Here is a 16998-nt window from a genome sequence, read left to right as displayed (position 1 = left end):
AACAAAACAAAAAACACTCTCCTAGAAAGCACAAAATATGATGGAAAAAAAAAAACAACTCAGCACATGTTCCATCTCCCCAGTATGTATTAATATTGTGGTTTGTATCTGCAAGGGTATGTAGATGCACGAATGTCATCTGGGAGGAAGGTTACGGAGGCATGCCGATGTGGCACAAAACAAATTCCTGCTCCCTTATAATGTAGTTGATCCCCGGCCCTTCGAATGACCTCTTGTTACCTGGGAAATTGGTTGGAAGCTGGGAAGATCTCGGTTCAAGTCCTACCTCTAACACAAGCTGGCTGTGTGACTGAGAAAGCACTTCAGCTCTCAATGCTCTGGGCAATTCTCTGAGCATCAGAGAATGCGGACCTGAGTTGGCAGAGATCGCCGTCCTACCACCTCGCTTTGGGGCCGACCCTGGGGCAAGGCTTCAAACCTTCTGTGGGCCCTGGACCCCTCGGGCCCAAGGAGCCCTTCTCGGCATCGTGTCTTTAAATGCGTAAAATAAAACACGTAAGACAGCAAAGGAAACCAGCTCTGCTGGAATGAGGCTGACGACCCCCCTTGCTCTGGCCTCGGGACCTCGGACACAGCCCCGGGCCAGATCGGACTCTGGGCCCCACTGCCCGCTCGCTCCGGCCCGGCTGGAGGGAGAGCCCCTGTCTTGATTCACCTTTGTATTCTTCACCGCCATTTATTATTACTATTATTATTATTATTATAACAACTGCCCCCCTCCTCTATCTCCTCCCTCCCTCCCTTCTTCCTCTCTCCTGCCTCAAGCTCCGCCTCCGCCGCTGCTTCTTCCTCCGTTTCCGCCAGCTACTGGTTGCTAAGGACCGAACGCTCGTCGGTTGCGAAGTCCAAATCCCACCAGGTCTCCCAACTCTCGCGTGATTTGCATCTCCTCCGCTCTGTCCCTTTCAACCTTGGCAGGCAGGCCCTCCGGCCCACGAGCAAGAAGGCGGAGGAAAGGAAGGAGGGGGAGGGGAAAACGTCTTGGAGATCTCGCGGGATTTGGAAGGCTGACCTCGCGAGATTGGACGCGGCCCGGCCTGGCCAGGGGGAAAGGGAGGCGTGGCCCGGCGACTATGTCAAACCTCGCGGGGTTGGAGTCCGAGAGCTGAAAGAGGCTCCTGCGTGATTGCGTGCTGCGTGCATGCTGGAGGTCGTTGGAGTCACAGGCCGCTCTCTTTCCCAGCACCGGCTCCGAGCCCTCCGTCCATCCCCACCATGTTGTCGTCCTTCGTCCGCCCCGTGGGCGCCGCCCTCCGCCGCGGCCTAAGCACCTCGGCGCAGGTAAGGAGGCCCAGGCCCGTCTGACCGGAGGCGGAGCCCCCGAGGCCGGGACGTCCTGACCTGAGGGGCCTGCCATGCCCTTTACAGAGGGAGAAACTGAGGCCCGGGAGGTGAAGGGAGTGTCAGAAAGTCGTAGGATTACAGATAACTGAGCTGGGGGCGTGTGAGGCCTCCTGGAAACCGAGGCCCGATGCCCATACAAGCAGAAGGACAGTTCTTGTCCTGCAGGGGCGGGCATCCCGTAAAAAAGTAACTGAAGGGGGATGGGAAAGAAAAGGGGGCAAGAGAGGCAGAGCATGGCCCGCCCTGTCCTCAAAATGGAGATCCCCCTCCCCCACTCACCCTTCCGCCCCCACGTCCACGGGACCCATGAATAGCAGAAGAGGAATGGCGTGGGGATGTTCGGGGGGAGGAAACCCCAGATTATGTTAGGGGTGAGGAAAGTGGGGGCTCGGGAGGTTGCAACAGGTCACATGATGACTTATAAGAAGGATTTGAACTCAGGTCTTTAAAAAAAAACATTTTTATATCTTCCCCAATTGCATGTAAAAACAGTTTTTAACTTTTTTTTAAGTTTTGAGTCCCAGATCCTATCCTCCTCACCCTCTTTCCCCCTTCCTGAGATGGCAGGCAGTCTGATACAGGTTATGCATGTGCAATCACGTGAAAAGTTCCCGTGTTACAAGAAGATTCAAAGAAAGAAAGAGAAAAATAATATGCTTCAATCTGCATTCATTCGTCAGTCAGTTCTTTCTCTGCAGGTGAACAGCATTTTTTATCATGAGTCCTTTGGGAGTGCCTCGGATCATCTTATCGCTGAGAATAGCCAAATCATTCACAGCTCTTCATCATACAGTGTTACTGCGTACACTGTTCTCCTGGTTCTGCTCACTTCACTTTGTATCAGTTCATATAAGTCTTTCCAGGTTTTCTGAAATCATCCTGTTCTTAGTATTCCGTTACAATCATACCACAGGTTTTCCGGCATTTCTCCAATTGATGGTATAAATATTTTTGTACGAATAGGTTATATTTCTCCTCCCCCCCCCACCAAAAAAAAACCAAAAACAACCCACCAATACCAGCATTCTCCTCTGGCTCTCATTTACCACCTGGCAGCAGGCAAATCATTGGCTACTCTGGGCCATCTATTACATGAGGAAACACAGCAAATGAGTGTCAGAATTTAAATTTGAATCCAAGCCTTCCTGGCTCCAAGTCTAATACTTTAGCTTCTTGGGGCGGAGCGCTGTAAGGGATTCAAGGTGTGTCTTACTTGAGTGCAGAGGGCATCCTGGAGACCTCTGAACACCCTCTAGACATCAGGACATCCCCCCATGGCCAGTCTTTTGCCCCAGTTATTGCTCCTTGGCCCCCAGTAACTTGGGGCAGGGGCCAGTTTAATTCTTGCCTGAGCTGTAAGACTCCGAAGGAGAAACTGACCCAGAAACCCTGGTTTCTATTTGGAAGTTACCAATGCTTTGTGAAATGATTGTTGAGGGTAAATGGAGTGTATTGTAGGAGGGGTGGGAAGAGAAAGTGCTATCCCGGATCCCCGGAAAGATCAGCCTAATTTTAACTCTCACCGTTCTTGGGCAAGTTATTTCCCCTGTCTGGACCTCAGTTTCCATATCTGTACAATGAAGGCTTTGGACTTGCTCTCCAAAGCCTGGTCCTTCTCTGATTTTTTCAGGTGGTAGCTCCAGGTCTGTGGATAAGAGTCCACCACAACCTTAGGGTTTTGCTTCTTGGCTCAGTAAATGAATGGTATGTCATCCTTGGGCCTCCCCAAGTCAGTTGACTTGCATTTGAAAAGATAATACTTAGGTATGAATGAACCAATCAGTAACTTTCTGTAGTGAGTACCTTTTATTTGCCCTATTAAGGATAAAGGAAAAAAAGATAGTTCTGCCCTGGAGGAAGGCAAGATGAACCTCCCTGAAACGATTAGCAATTAAAAAACAGGGTATGGTAAAATCTGCCCAGAACCCATTGTTATTTTTGTATAACTCGATATTCTAGGTAAATTTCCAACCACTTTGGATGATAATCTTTTCAAAATTTACTACAGATTTTTCCATCTCGTTCAGTTCAGGGAATAGAACATAATCCTTTCTTGATGACTCAGCAGTGTGTGTGTGGATAGCCAGGAAGGCTTGGATTCAAATCTAAATTCTGACACTCATTTGCTGTGTTTCCTCGTGTAATAGATGGCCCAGAGTAGTCAATGATTTGTCAGCTGGGTATACTTTCACGATCTGGGAAGGTACATAGGGCACCCTTATCTCTGCACCAGGATCGTTAGACTTACTGATTTCCTTATGTCTGTATTATTTTTCTGGGTCCTTTCCACCATCTTTTAGCTACAAGATTTCTTGCTAAAGCAGACAATCGACCACTTTCTGATTTACCATTAACCTGCTGTATGCTTGAAAGCCATGTGATTAGATTTGTTAAAATTCTTAGTGAAAGTTGGCCCTGAATGAGGACTTGGCCTTCCAGTAAAGTGCATAAACTTTAGTGAATGGGGTTTTGTATTTTGACTGGTTGGAAGCCTTTTTTTTTCTTCCTAATTATTGGCCATGCTCCTGCTAGTTAAAGTTATCAGGTTGCTAACTTCTATCAAGGCACATTTTACTGAATTCTAAGGGTGAAGGGAAGAGATGAGGGCCCCAGGGAGAATTTAAGTAATATGTAAACCAAAGAACAGCAGAATTTCATGTTTGAAAAAGATCTTGTTTTGCTTACTTTCTCCACCACTAACTAGCTCTGTGATCTCTTAACTGGCTCTTTGGAGAGGAGAGAAGAGAATAACCAGAGAGGTTGGGCTTTTGATGTAAAGAATGGATCAGGTCTGACCCATCTGGGGGCTTCCTCAAGTGTAAATGGTGCCTGAAGGATAAAAAACTTCAAGTAAATAAAATGGTTCTGTTCTCGATAAGCAAGTCACCGTTCTTGGTCCTGCCCTTTTAGAATGTAAGTGGGGAGCTCTCTTTGGACATGTTGTAACTGGCATTCAGGAGTGTGTATCATGCCGCTCCCCTATCACTTTCCTTATTAACGTTTGCCAACTTGAAATGTCTGAGACTGGCTGTAAGCACTATAAAGCAGAGAGGCAGCAGCATTTATTAAGTTTGAAAATGGAGCACTCTTTGTCATCTATAACACCCAGAACCAGGTCAAATCCCTAATAGGCGTTTGGTAAACATGAGTTGATTCCCTACCTCTTTTGCCCTCTTCCTTCACCTCCCCCAACAGGGGAACTGATCACCCACTCCAGTATCTTTCCCTTTCCCAGAGGCCACCTTAATGGTCAGATGTCAAGAATGCTACCGGTTGGGTGTGCCCTAGCCCCTGGCCTGCCTCTCTGCCTTGGCTGCTGCTCTTCACTCTTCTTTCTGATGAGATGGAGCGCCCTGTCATGCCCTGCAGCCCTCTGCACTGTCATCTTAACTAAGTAAGCTGAGGACTCCTGAGTTTTGCCATTTGCCTCACTCTTGCACCCTTACTGCTTCAGGACTTTAAAGATCTCCCTGACAACTGAGCTGAGCCATCTGCCGATTAGAGCGCGAGGTCCTTGAGGGCAGGGATTGTCTGGCTTTTTCTGTTTGAATCCTCAGCGCTTAGAACAGTGTTTGGCACATGATAAATGCTTAATACGTGCTTCGTCCTTCATTTGTTCATTCCTTGGGACCCTATTAAGCTTTGCATTTTAGTTAAGAAAGTTTATTACTGCCATGGGACTTGTCAGGTAACATCTGTGAAGTATGAATTCATTTACTGAATACTTCAGTTACTTAATTTGTTTATCTAAACGGGTACCTTAGTGTTGCATTTAGCCAAGTCTTTTACATGCAGTAATAAGGAAGCCATAGGATATAGTGGAAAGGACCTTTGACTTGGAGTCAGAAGTCCCAGGTTCAGGCTCCAGCTGCGGGACCTTGGACCAGTCACATTCTTCCTTGTGGTGGTGGTGGGGAGCTGGGAATGATAACACTTGTACTTCAGCTTGTCACATCAGCTGTGAGAATCTGTTGTCCTTCCTTAATAAACGCTAATTGAGAGAGAATGGTGGTGTGGATAGAAAACAAGCCTAGCAGCTGTCTGGCTCCCAGTGCCTCCTGGCTGCATGGCCGTGAGCAAATCTTCTGTCCTCTTCTTGGCCCCAGACAAGCGTCCTTAGACCCTTAAGTTGCAGACCTGTTCTGCACTGGTGAAGAGAGGTTGTGCACCAGGAATTCTTTACCTACAAGGTTTGAGTCACACTGGGCCAAAAAAAAAAATCCCTTATGGTGATCACTTTGGAACTTTGATATAATAAGCATTTATGGGAAGGAACAGACTCCACCCACAGCCTTGATTCTTTTGGATGCAGATGAGGAAAGAAAATGTTTTCAGCCAATTAGCAATAAGTAGGGACCCAATAGGCCTCAGTTTTCTCATTTGGAAAATAAGACTAGTACTTAGACCCTCTAAGAAGTAAGTTGTAGAGCAGGCACTAATCTGCTCTGGCTGAGGAGGCTCCTCGTACCATCACAGGGCACAGTTTGGTTAAAATACGTGAACTCCCTGCCTCTCTCAGGTGCTAGAGTGGGAAGACCTCGGTGCCTGTGTCAGTTTGGACAAGTCACTCACCCTCTCTGAGCCTTGGGTAAAGCTGTAAAATAAGGAGGATGGAGGCCATGACCTGAGATCCTTGTTCCTCAAAGCCCTTTCTAATCTTTCGCCAACCTGCCTTTCCAGAATTATTTCTCCTCACACTCCACTCAGTGGTCTTTCAGCCACACTGACCCTAAGCTAAGCCTTCGATGTCCCACCTCCATGCCTTGTACCCCACGTCTGGAATGGTCTCGCTCCTCTCCAGCCTCCTAGGATCATCCATTTGGACCTGAAAGGACTCAGAGGAACCACCTAGTACAACCCCCTCATTTTACAGATAAGGAAACTGACTTGGACACACAAAGGTGGCAGAGCTGGAATCCTGTAAGCAGGTGCCTAAAGTATTTCTAAGTTACATAAAAAGCAGAGCCAGGGATCGGAACACATGTTCTGATTCCAGATCCCACGTTCTTCCCACTGCTCCATTTCATTCATAGTCCAGAGCTCCCATCCTCTGGGAAGCCTGCTCTGACCCTCAGATCATTACCCCTTGTATACAGTGGGGCTCCCCAGTAGGATGGCCTCACCTGGAGGGTACAGGTGTTGCTTTTGACTCTAGCCCCTGGCAGTGCCTCCCTTACACACCGAGGCTCCTTAATCGTCGGCTGATCTGGGAGGTTTCACAGTCTCCTTGATGCTTGACCACGCTGAGAAGGGGAGAAGGCCACATGGACTTGAGCTAGTGCACTTTTACTTCTGGCCAGTTGTCCCTGGGTGAGCAACTGGGCACAGGCGAGAGACAGCTGGTCTTGCAGTCAGGAGGACTTCGGTTCAGGCTGGCTTCTGACACATACTAGTTGTTGAAACTGTGGGGAGTCACTGAACCTCTCGGGATCCCAGACAGGCGAAGAACAAGTTGGTGGTGTGCATTGGGAAAAGGAGTTTCTGGATTGGGAGATTCCCTTTACTAATGACATCTTCAAACCAAGTTTTAAAGCACCTTCCTAGTCCTTCCAGGGGCCTGACAAGTAGGTGCAGAATGCAGTTAAGGTGTCTTGAGTTAGTGTGTTCCAGTTGGGGGACTCCTATGTGATGGGGTTTTGAACCTCATTGTCAGACCTTTTATTATGTATAGAGCAAAAAGCATTTGCATCCTTCTGGGAGGTAAAAAGAGATCATGTCAGAGATTCTGTTAGCTGAGAACTCCAAGATCGGGGAAATGGTAAGCAAGTAGAACGGAACCTTATGGGAGCCGCAGTGGAACAAAAAGCATTTTTATCTTCCCATTAACTAAGCTACTATGGTTCTCTGATGGCTTCTGCCATGGAGCAGAATTGTTTCTGTGGGGCTGGCCTTAGGTTTAGTTGGAGATGAACAAATGAAAGGAAAAGGCATTTGTTAAAGACTCAGTATGTGCCGAGCACCGGAGATACACATAGAAAGTAAAACATCCCTGCTCTCAAGGAGCTCAGATTCTCTTGAAGGGGCAGACTGCTCTTAGGTTAGTTTCAGATACAAATTAAATGGAAAAGTCCCATGGTCCTTACGGCTCAGTGGCGAAGCAGACGGTACAATGTCATTTTCATCGATGACTCTATTTCTGTTTCTGATGTTGAACCACCTGACAGAGCCAAGAACTTTGGTGTCATAGCTGCTGAAGGCTTGGGAGCTGCTGCACCTACAGAGGAAGTCACCAGGTCTCATCTTCAGAAGAGTCGTGACACCAAGATAGTGTCAAGTTGAACAAGACCAAAATGTGGTGGCGTTTAGTCATATCAGTCATACTCTTCATGACCCCATTTGGGGTTTTCTTGGCAAAGATATTTGGTGGTGTTTGCCATTTCTTTCTCCTCATTTTACAGATGAGGAAACTGAGGCAACCAGGATTAAGTGACTGGCCCAGGGTCTCAGAGCATATTTGAACTCAGATCTTCTTGATTCTCTACCTACTGCATTACCTAGCTGCTCATCTATATGACCATCATGTAGATACTATTTAAAACAACAACTCTTTCTGGCAAGACTTTGCATCAAAAACGTTTTCTGATGAACAAAGCTAAGGCTGTTATACATTTTCTGAATATTCTTTTTTTGTACTCAGTGTGATGCAAGGCTTCCATGTAAGAATTTTTATGCCTCCTTATGAATCTGTTGACACTGTTTCTCTTTCCCTTTTTCTAGAATAATGCTAAAGTAGCTGTGCTAGGTGCTTCTGGAGGAATTGGACAGCCGCTTTCGCTGCTTCTGAAGAATAGTCCTTTGGTGAGCCGTCTAACGCTCTATGACATTGCTCATACTCCTGGTGTAGCAGCTGATTTGAGCCACATTGAGACCAGGGCGACTGTAAAAGGTACTGCCAGCGAGCCCACAGCATCTGGATTTGACTTCTGTTGCTTTGGGTCAGAATGCTTGAGTTGGTCTGGGTCTGTATTTAGCGTGTGATGTTCGCAATCCTAAAGCTTCGTTGGTAATATCAATTTAGACTTTAAAGTTAAATGTCTGAACCATGCTTGAGCTTTAACAAGCAGAAACCTCATTAAGCAGTAATGTCTAAAAAGCATTTTGTTGCATTTTAGTTGAGCTAGTTTCCTAAAGCTTATGATATGAAAAAATTAGAGTCCAGGCTGCCCTTATCACCCCTCTCTGGGACTATTATAACAAACACCACCTTTAGGGATTTAGTCCATTCTAAGCTTTCAGATATAGATGCCTCTCAGGAGACAGTTGAGTTATCACATTTTTTAACAGAGAACATCTAGTTTGAAGTCAAAATTTATTTCAAGTCTCGATTCTCCCAGTTCGTAGTTTCGTTACTGGACAAGTCATTTTTAGTTTTCTCATATGTATTACCTAGCTGGGCTGTTGGTGAGGAATGGGCTGTACTGGCACACGTTCCCTAACAGGCAGATAGTATCCTAGAAGCAGAGGCGAGTGGGGCTGATGATGCCTTCCCCCATCTCCACTTGGGGAGGTAGGTAGAAAGGGGAGTGAAGAATGAGCTGGTGTAGCACAGGGGAGTTGGGAAGAGGGGAGTCTAGACCCATACTGGTAAGGGATGATAGGGTGGAGTTGGTGCCACGGTCTTACAGCCTATTGTGAAACAGCATTAAGTGGGATCCATGTGTAAAAATAGGAACTCTTACTCTTTTGGAACATTTGGGTGTGCTGGAATTTTGCCCATTTCCTTTCCAGATACTAGTTAACATCCCTGGGTCAGAAAAGGGTGTGATTTCAGTGAGCTCTGTTTTTTCCTAGGCTACTTGGGACCTGAGCAGCTGCCAGATTGCTTGAAAGGCTGTGATGTTGTCGTGATTCCTGCAGGAGTCCCCAGAAAGCCAGGTACGTTGGGTAGATCTGCTACTTGAGCCCCCAGCATGGCCTTCCCACATGCCCCAGGGCCAGACGTGGACCCAGGATGACAGCAGTGGGAGAAGACGAGGTGATTCGAATGCCTAGCCCCTTTTCTTTGCTTACTTCCAGGAATGACTCGTGATGACCTTTTCAACACCAATGCTACGATTGTAGCTACTCTGGCTACTGCCTGTGCCAAGCATTGCCCAGAAGCCATGATCTGTATTATTGCAAACCCGGTAAGCATCCTTCTCCCTGGGCAACTGGGTGTCAGGCATAAGGTAGGCCTGTTACAGAGAGAGGGGTGCTGCTGGGATGGATTCTTCTTAGAGTCTTGTCTTCCTTTTGGAGTTTGTTGTTTTTGGATCAAATTTTATCTTAACATAGCCAAACATAAACAGATTGTACCTTGGAGTTAAGCAGAACCACAACATGATTCCAGCTAATTTAGTTTAGTAGTTCTTCAGTCGTCCAGCTAATAGCAGTTTGTTAAAAGAAGAAAGCTTGCACGTGTTAACTTGGATAAAGTAGGACTGGGTTATAACCCTTTGTCCTTCAGCAGAGTCTTCTTGCAGATCGACAGAGTGGGTCAGGGCTGTGGTCTCTTGGCTCTGCTCTCTTCCCTCTGTCACTTCATGGCAGGCTCCCAGCCGTCTCTGAAGTCTTTATCACAGACATTGGTCCTTGTGGTGTCTGCCATGTGTGCTGGCACTTGGAATGTCTTTCCCTAACATTTATTAGGTTTCCATAAACGAGGACAGGCTCGTCCAGCTCTCTGTGGCATTAGGCTCCCTTTAATTCTTTGATGGTTTATGATAGGTTTTATCTAGGTGGTTTTCTTTAATGTCACACAGTCATTTTCTCCCTCTACCAGATCTCTCAGTTTTCGCCCTTTGCTCTTTGCAGATACTGTCTGATCTTCTTCCCACGTGATTAGTCATTACTCTTTAACTCTTTTGTCCCCTGCTGCCAGTGGCTTCTTGGTGGCAGTAGTCTGTGTGATTGGCCCCTACTAAGCCTCCAGGCACACGTGGGTATCTTCCCCTAGGATGCTTGTGGAGCAGGAGCATTCTACTTTTTCCAGTATTTGGGCTCAACTTGGATTTTAGTGTCACAGTAAGGCTGAATGAAGGTGCCCAAGGCAGGAAGATGGCCTTTATCCAGTAGCTAGAGATGGTTCCCATGCCTTGATGGTGGAAGCCTGCTCGTCCCCCAGCCTCTTAGATACTTCTTTCTCCTTGAGGGTCTGGCCTGCTGCCACTGGCAGGATTTTCTTTTGTAGTTGCTAGACTTCGAAAGGCTGTGCTGTGCTTTGGGGTGGCATTCACAGCTTCAGACTAACCTGAACTCAGTAGGTTTTAATGAAGACACACATTTTAAAGTTAGCACCTTTTTGACATATTAGTTTCCTAAAGGACATGAAATGTGTCTGAGCCTGTGCCTCAGAGGTTATCAGTCCCAGCAGTGATGGTTCAGGCATTGGAACAGGAATTCCATGTGCCAAAATATCTTCTCTTTAGTGTGGCAAGAAGAGATGTGGCACTCACAGCTTTATAAAGACCAGGTTGCCTTAAACTCTGAATTTGAAAGTTTACCAGTCAGTACCTGATGTGATTCTTTGCCCCCCTCATCTCTGAAACTGTGGGGAAGTAACATCTTGTCTGTTCCCTTTCCTAGGTCAATTCTACCATCCCAATCACATCTGAAGTTTTTAAGAAACAAGGTGTGTACAACCCCAACAGAATCTTTGGTGTAACAACCCTGGATATCGTCAGAGCCAATGCTTTTGTTGCAGAACTGAAGGTAAGACTTACCTCAGCTCAGACTTTCCCAGCTTATCTCTTCGCCAGATTTAGGGAATTTTAAATTAAAAATTTAACTGGCCTTGGTTGGTTTCCTTCATCATGTAGGCTTTTGGGGGATTAAGGAGGCTCATTTCCCAACTCTTCTGTCCACCTGACTTTATTCTAACCTCATGCATCCAAAAGGTTTTTGCAGCTTGCCAGCTCTAGTAAGCTGCCATGGGGTGGGGGTGGGGAGGACAGCTTGGACTGGGGAGCCCTGAAGGCTTGAAGCTCTCTGCAGAGAGAAAGACGATGACTCATGTCACATGACACCCACGTTTCCTGGCTCCCCCAGCGAAATAGCCATTTCCATGTTCACCAGGTGTATCAGATAACCGTTCTTAAACCGTAACTGGCTCCTTAGAGCAGGCTTTCTTAACCTTTTGCTTATTGTGGGCGCATCCCTTCTCTGAGTCATCTTCCTAAATGCATAAAACAAAATATGTTGAATTTCAGAGAAACCAATTACATATGATGTTATCATACAACAATATAATAGTTATCAAAATATTTTCTTAAAAAACAAGTTCACAGACCACAGAACCCCTGCCTTAAAGTCAGTTTCTTTCATTGACCTCTAGCCAGCTTTTTTAGGTGGTGTTAGGCCTGAGCTTGTGGCCTGACCCTTTATCTTCTGAAAGGAGTTTGTTTTTGATAAAGCTCTGGATTTTGGGGCCTTGGTATTAATCAGAATGACTAGGCAAGGCCCTCACAGTTGAACATCGGTTTAAAAATTAACTGAGCCTTAAATTCTCACCAGGGCCTAGATCCAGCTCGAGTAAATGTCCCCGTCATTGGTGGCCATGCAGGGAAGACTATCATCCCCCTGATCTCTCAGGTATGTGCTTCCTATTTGGTAGCGGCCTCAAAGAAATTTGTTCTAATAAAATTGCTTGGGAAGGTGGAAGCTGTCTCTGTCTACGGTGTTTGCTCTGAGGTTGATTTCTAAAGGGATCATGGGTTCTCCGGTCAGAGGCTATGTGGTCGAGCCCTGCCATTTAAAGATGAGCAAAACGAGGTCCAAGAATGTGGAGGGACTTACCAAGGTCACAAAGTCAGAGGTCTAGACAGGACCTCAGAGACTGCCTGGGGTCCCCTCCCCTGCCTTTTACAGGCAAGAAAATGACCCCAAAGAGGGGAATGAGCTGCCCAGAGTCGTACACGTATCAGAGGTGAGATTTAAAGCCAGCATTCTTGCTACCCTGAGCTTCCAGGAGCAAGTCTGGACTGTGTCTCATTAGTGAGGCTTGCCAGTTAATCTGCCTTGGTTTGTGTTAAACCTAGATGTAGACCATATTATGTGACTTCTTCATAAGTAAGCGCACGTGGCTGCTGAGCTCTAAGTGAGGGCCGGTTGTTGTGGAGTCGTTTCACTTGTGTTTTGTTCTTTGTGACCCCTGTGACCAATGAGACCCCTGAGAGAGTTTCCAGGTAATTAATAAGCGATTTATTAATTAGGCTAGCTTGCAATTAGTAAATTGATGGTTAAGCCCCTTCTGAAAGGGAACTCCCCTGACAAGTGAAACTTGACCCTAAGTGGCCGACATTTAATGATGCAATGAGGAGGTGGGCTACCAGTTTTCAGCTCCTCCTGCTGAGAACAGGCTTGATCTTGAGACTTTGCAGCCTCAAGGCATCTGGGCAGGGGAAGCCATTTCCATCTGGACCTCTCTGGCTAATTTTCTCCTTCCTGAGCTGGATGGAACCCCACCCAACCTAGTTATATGCCTTGGTTGAAACCCCCAGGCATGCACTTCAGAGACTGACTGACCCTTTCAGGAGTTGGTTCTTAACAAATGAAAGAAGGGTAGTTCACAAATTAATAATCAGTTATTAATATGACAGTATAATATTAATTTCACCCTATTTGGGCTTTTCTTGGCAAAGATACTGGAGTGGTTTTCCATTTTCTTCTGGAGGAAACTTGAGGCAAACAGGGTTAAGTGACTTGTCCAGGGTCACATAGCCAGTAAGTGTCTGAGGCCAGACTTGAACTTCGGAAGAAGAATCTTCCTGACTCTAGGCCCAGTGCTCTGTGCGCTATGGCGCCACCTAGCTGCCCTAAGTTAGGGCCTAGTTTATCATAGCTCCAGAAAGCACTGAATAAATTAGTCATTTAAAGACTTTTTTAAAAATTTAGATAAAGAGTATCTTCTTTCAATGAAGTCAGAATTGTGACACGGATCCTGAGCCTTGAAAGGTAGCCAGCATCAGCTCTCCTAAGTCCTGCCAAGCTCAAGGCCTTTGAGTATGGGCCTGGTGATGGCCTCTAGGGCTCCAGTCCGAGAACCAGCCTGGTTAAGTCTAAAGGAGCTCTTCACCTGATGGGCCAAAAGCTGACTGGGTCTTCATCCCACAGCAGCTCTCAGAAACCTCCTAAGTCAGCAGTTGTGACCTGTGTCCCAAGGTGTGGCCAACCACCACTGCTGAAATCGAAGGTCGCTGGAGTAAGGGAGGTTGTGTTGGTGAAGTGAAGGAGCAGATCAGACCTTTCTTTTAGGATAACCCTGTCTCTTTGGTTTCTAGTGCACACCTAAGGTGGAGTTTCCTGAGGATCAGCTGACAACCCTGACAGGAAGGATCCAGGAGGCTGGAACGGAGGTTGTCAAAGCTAAAGCTGGAGCAGGTGGGTTCTCACATGTAACATCTCTGGTGTCTGCAGGGTGGTCTCTGCTTGTCTGTGTTATGAGAAGTGAGCTTTCTTGTGAGTCAGGGGAATTGACTGGTGGTAGTCATACCACCAGATAATAAAGTGTAGTTTGGAGTGCTTTGGCTGGTGGTGGGGTGGGGGGGGTGGGCAGTGTGTGGTAGAATCGAAAGTGCATGGTACCGTTCATGAGTGTTCAAGATAAAGGGGAAAGCAAACTAAACTTTGTCTGCTGAGCATTAAAATGTACTGGTGGCAGTTTCAGAAAAGACTGTGTTTAGATCTCTGATTTTGCCTTAATCTCTTTGTTACACTATTAGCCTGGACCAAGCTGATTTTGTTCTTTCAGGTTCTGCTACCCTCTCAATGGCCTATGCCGGTGCCAGATTTGTCTTCTCTGTTGTGGATGCAATGAACGGGAAGGAGGGTGTTGTGGAATGCTCCTTTGTCAGATCAGAAGAAACAGAGTGCTCCTACTTTTCCACACCCTTGCTGCTTGGGGTATGTTCCAGGACATGGGCCTGCCCTGTGGCAGAGCCGAAGCTTCTGGCTGTAGAATTTCTTTGTGAGATAATGGTAGCAGTTCCTGTTCACTGAGTAATATAGACTTTAGATGTCCAGGGATGATGAGTGTGTGCTTAAACAAGGTCCAGGGAGGCCCTCAGTTTTTAATACAATTAGAGACATCAGGCTTAATAGATAGTTCTGGGCCTCCCATTTTTGCTTCCTTTGCTGCCTCTTGGAGTAGCCCATTCTATAGAAATTTAGAATTGGGAAGGGGCCTCAAAGGTCATCTGTTGCAGCTCATTCCAAAAGGACCCACTTCAGTGCTTTGTTCGGCCTCACAGCATCCTTGATCACGGGCAGTCAGCTTTCCCTTGCAGACCACCTCTGAGGGAGAACCCACTGCCTGCTGAGGCGGGGCATCTGGCTTTAGGACCTGAGTTCTTGATTGCTTTGAAATCTGGACAGCCTTTGCACTATTGGTGGATGGCTGTCATTTCTTTCCTTCCCCTCAGATCTGTCCAGACTAAAGGGCCCCAGGCCTTTCTTCTGTTCTCCTTGTGGCGTGGTTTTGGGATTCCTCAGTATGCTGGATGGGTGAGGGGAGGCCTGCCCAGTACCAAGCCTGTGCTTCATACAGAGCTCCAGCCAACTAAAATACCTGAGGCTTTTTTCACACAAACACTAGTACTGGTGTAATTTAGTATGAGAAGGTCTCCTTTGTTTAGTACTAGCAGGTTTGTTATGGGAGCGCCCATCAGCTCTGGTGTATAAACGGTAGGAATCTTTTGCCTCAGGTAAAGGAGCTAGCTGCTCTCTGTTGGTCACAGATGTGAACAGGAGGGCAGACCCATGCTTTTTTATTTTCAGCCATTTAGTCTAATTTAATGGAAAGAATGAAACCTGAGGTTATGGCCTCTCACGTATGGGAAAAGTCACTTGACCTTGCTGTACCTCAGTTTCCCTGTCTGTACAATGGGATAATATTGCCAGGCCCCCAGAGTTTTAGTGCGGGTCTCACATGCGAGTGTGTATGTACCGTGCTGTATAAATAGAGTAACTAGCCATAATTGGCTCAGGTAAATCTTAAAATAAGTTTCATTCCTTAGTCATCTGCCTAGTGATTGATAGTAAGGAGGGAAGGAGTACTGGCTCTGATCTGTGGGTGATTGATATCTGTGGGGAACCCTTAGGGTAGGGGGTCAAACTCAGATAGAAACAGGGCCTCTAACCCCTAAGTAGAAGAATCCCTGGGGGCTATGTACTGACTTAGAAAACCACATAGTCACATAATCTGGGTTCTCTCGTGTTTTTACTTACCTTGTTACACATTTCCCATTTTAATGTGGTTCTGAGGTTCGGTGCCTCAGCACAGGCAGCCCTCAGTTGGAGGGGAGTGTTCTGCTGTATTAGACTCGATTGCTGAAGTACCCAAAAAGGCCTATTGATTTTCTTCCTTTAACAGAAAAAAGGCATCGAGAAAAACCTGGGCCTCGGCAAGCTCTCCCCTTTTGAAGAGAAGATGGTGGCTGAGGCCATTCCCGAGCTGAAAGCTTCCATCAAGAAAGGGGAGGACTTCGTCAAGAGCATGAAGTGAGGAAGCAGTGCTGTGAAAGGAGGAGTCCGTGTCCTTAACTTATTAAAGCATCATGTCACTCGAAAGATACTTCATATACATGCGTCCTCTCTGAGGAGGTTGTAGTAATGAATTTTGTTGATTCCTATGTTGGCACATCAATAAAACCATCATCTTTTTTTTTTCCCTCTGTGGTATCTTCTCTAAGCCTCCTCTGCCCAGGCTCTAACAAACTCCATTCCCAGGGTCAGGATCCAGGCACCCCCCAGTCTGTGGGGCCACAGCCTAATGCCCTTCTCAATAATTTCTTAATTTGGTGGGGTGGGTGGAGGTAGGCGGCACAGGCGATCTGAGGGCAGTCCTCCTCTAGCCTTTGACCCCTTGGAGAATGAGCCTGATGTATGAAGGTCTTACTCATTTAGCATCACAGGCGTCTGTTTTACTTTTCTCACTGTTGCTACACAGTCAGCCCTTCTGCTCATGTGGGTACTTGGCAGCATCTTTGATACGGTTTCTCTCAAAAGCACCAGCATTGGAAACTTGTGCTTATACCCACTGTTGCTATCCTTTCTCCTGGGGCTAATTTGTAACAGATTCTTCCCAAATTGTGATGTTTGCATGATTTTCAGCTGTGTGGCCTCGCTAAGAATATGCCACACAGACTTCCACAGCCCTGGCAACCAAGTCTTTGAAATCCCTTCGCATCAGAACTGTGAGTCCTCTTAGTTGGACCTTCCGGGAGTGGAAGTCAATGGGGTCCTTTCTTCTTAGCCAGACATGGGACAATGAAGGACAGTGGAGTCTTTTCCTCTTAGCTGGACCTGGGGGTAACAGAAGGCAATGGTGTCCTTAGGCAGCTCTTCTATAGAGAGCTCCGATGGTGGCAATGGCCATGTGGTAGTACTGCAGATGAGGGGGAAATGGCGGTAGTACTGCCATAGACTTGGATGGAGAACAGGACTTCTGGGTAAGGCCTGGGGATCTGAACCATGAGAGGGTGGGCTCTTCAAGGGTCTCGTTGCCAGCTCTGAATTCTTTGATTCTGTGCCGGATTGGGCTTGATTCTGATTTTGACCTAAATTTATTTTCTGGGCAGGTTGTGATATGTGGGTGATTGGTATCTGTGGGGAGCCCTTAGGGCAGGGGGGTCAAACAAATAGAAATGGCCACTAACC

The 16998-nt window shown here is 46.7% G+C and overlaps 1 protein-coding gene across 1 annotated transcript; it reads left to right on the top strand.

Moving 5' to 3' along the window:
• The first annotated feature begins 1015 nt into the window (after positions 1-1015).
• MDH2 (malate dehydrogenase 2) lies at positions 1016-16009 on the top strand. Its single transcript, XM_036767637.1, has 9 exons — positions 1016-1302; positions 8083-8251; positions 9157-9240; positions 9382-9491; positions 10930-11055; positions 11857-11934; positions 13623-13722; positions 14093-14244; positions 15713-16009. Exons 1-9 carry the CDS (start codon positions 1237-1239, stop codon positions 15842-15844), a joined length of 1017 nt encoding a protein of 338 aa, XP_036623532.1. The 5' UTR covers positions 1016-1236; the 3' UTR covers positions 15845-16009.
• Positions 16010-16998: the final 989 nt, after the last annotated feature.

This window comes from Trichosurus vulpecula, chromosome 7, assembly GCF_011100635.1.
Source record: "Trichosurus vulpecula isolate mTriVul1 chromosome 7, mTriVul1.pri, whole genome shotgun sequence".
NCBI classification, from domain to species: domain Eukaryota; kingdom Metazoa; phylum Chordata; class Mammalia; order Diprotodontia; family Phalangeridae; genus Trichosurus; species Trichosurus vulpecula.
This window is presented reverse-complemented; position numbering and strand designations above follow the sequence as displayed.

What these genes read in the sequence shown, in the direction of transcription:
- MDH2 (XM_036767637.1), top strand. Translation starts at nt 1,237, where the DNA reads ATGTTGTCGTCCTTCGTCCGCCCCGTGGGCGCCGCCCTCCGCCGCGGC. An exon ending in CTTTTGTTGCAGAACTGAAG is followed by an intron (nt 11,056 to 11,856) that starts GTAAGACTTACC and finishes AATTCTCACCAG; the next exon opens with GGCCTAGATCCAGCTCGAGT. An exon ending in TCATCCCCCTGATCTCTCAG is followed by an intron (nt 11,935 to 13,622) that starts GTATGTGCTTCC and finishes TTTGGTTTCTAG; the next exon opens with TGCACACCTAAGGTGGAGTT.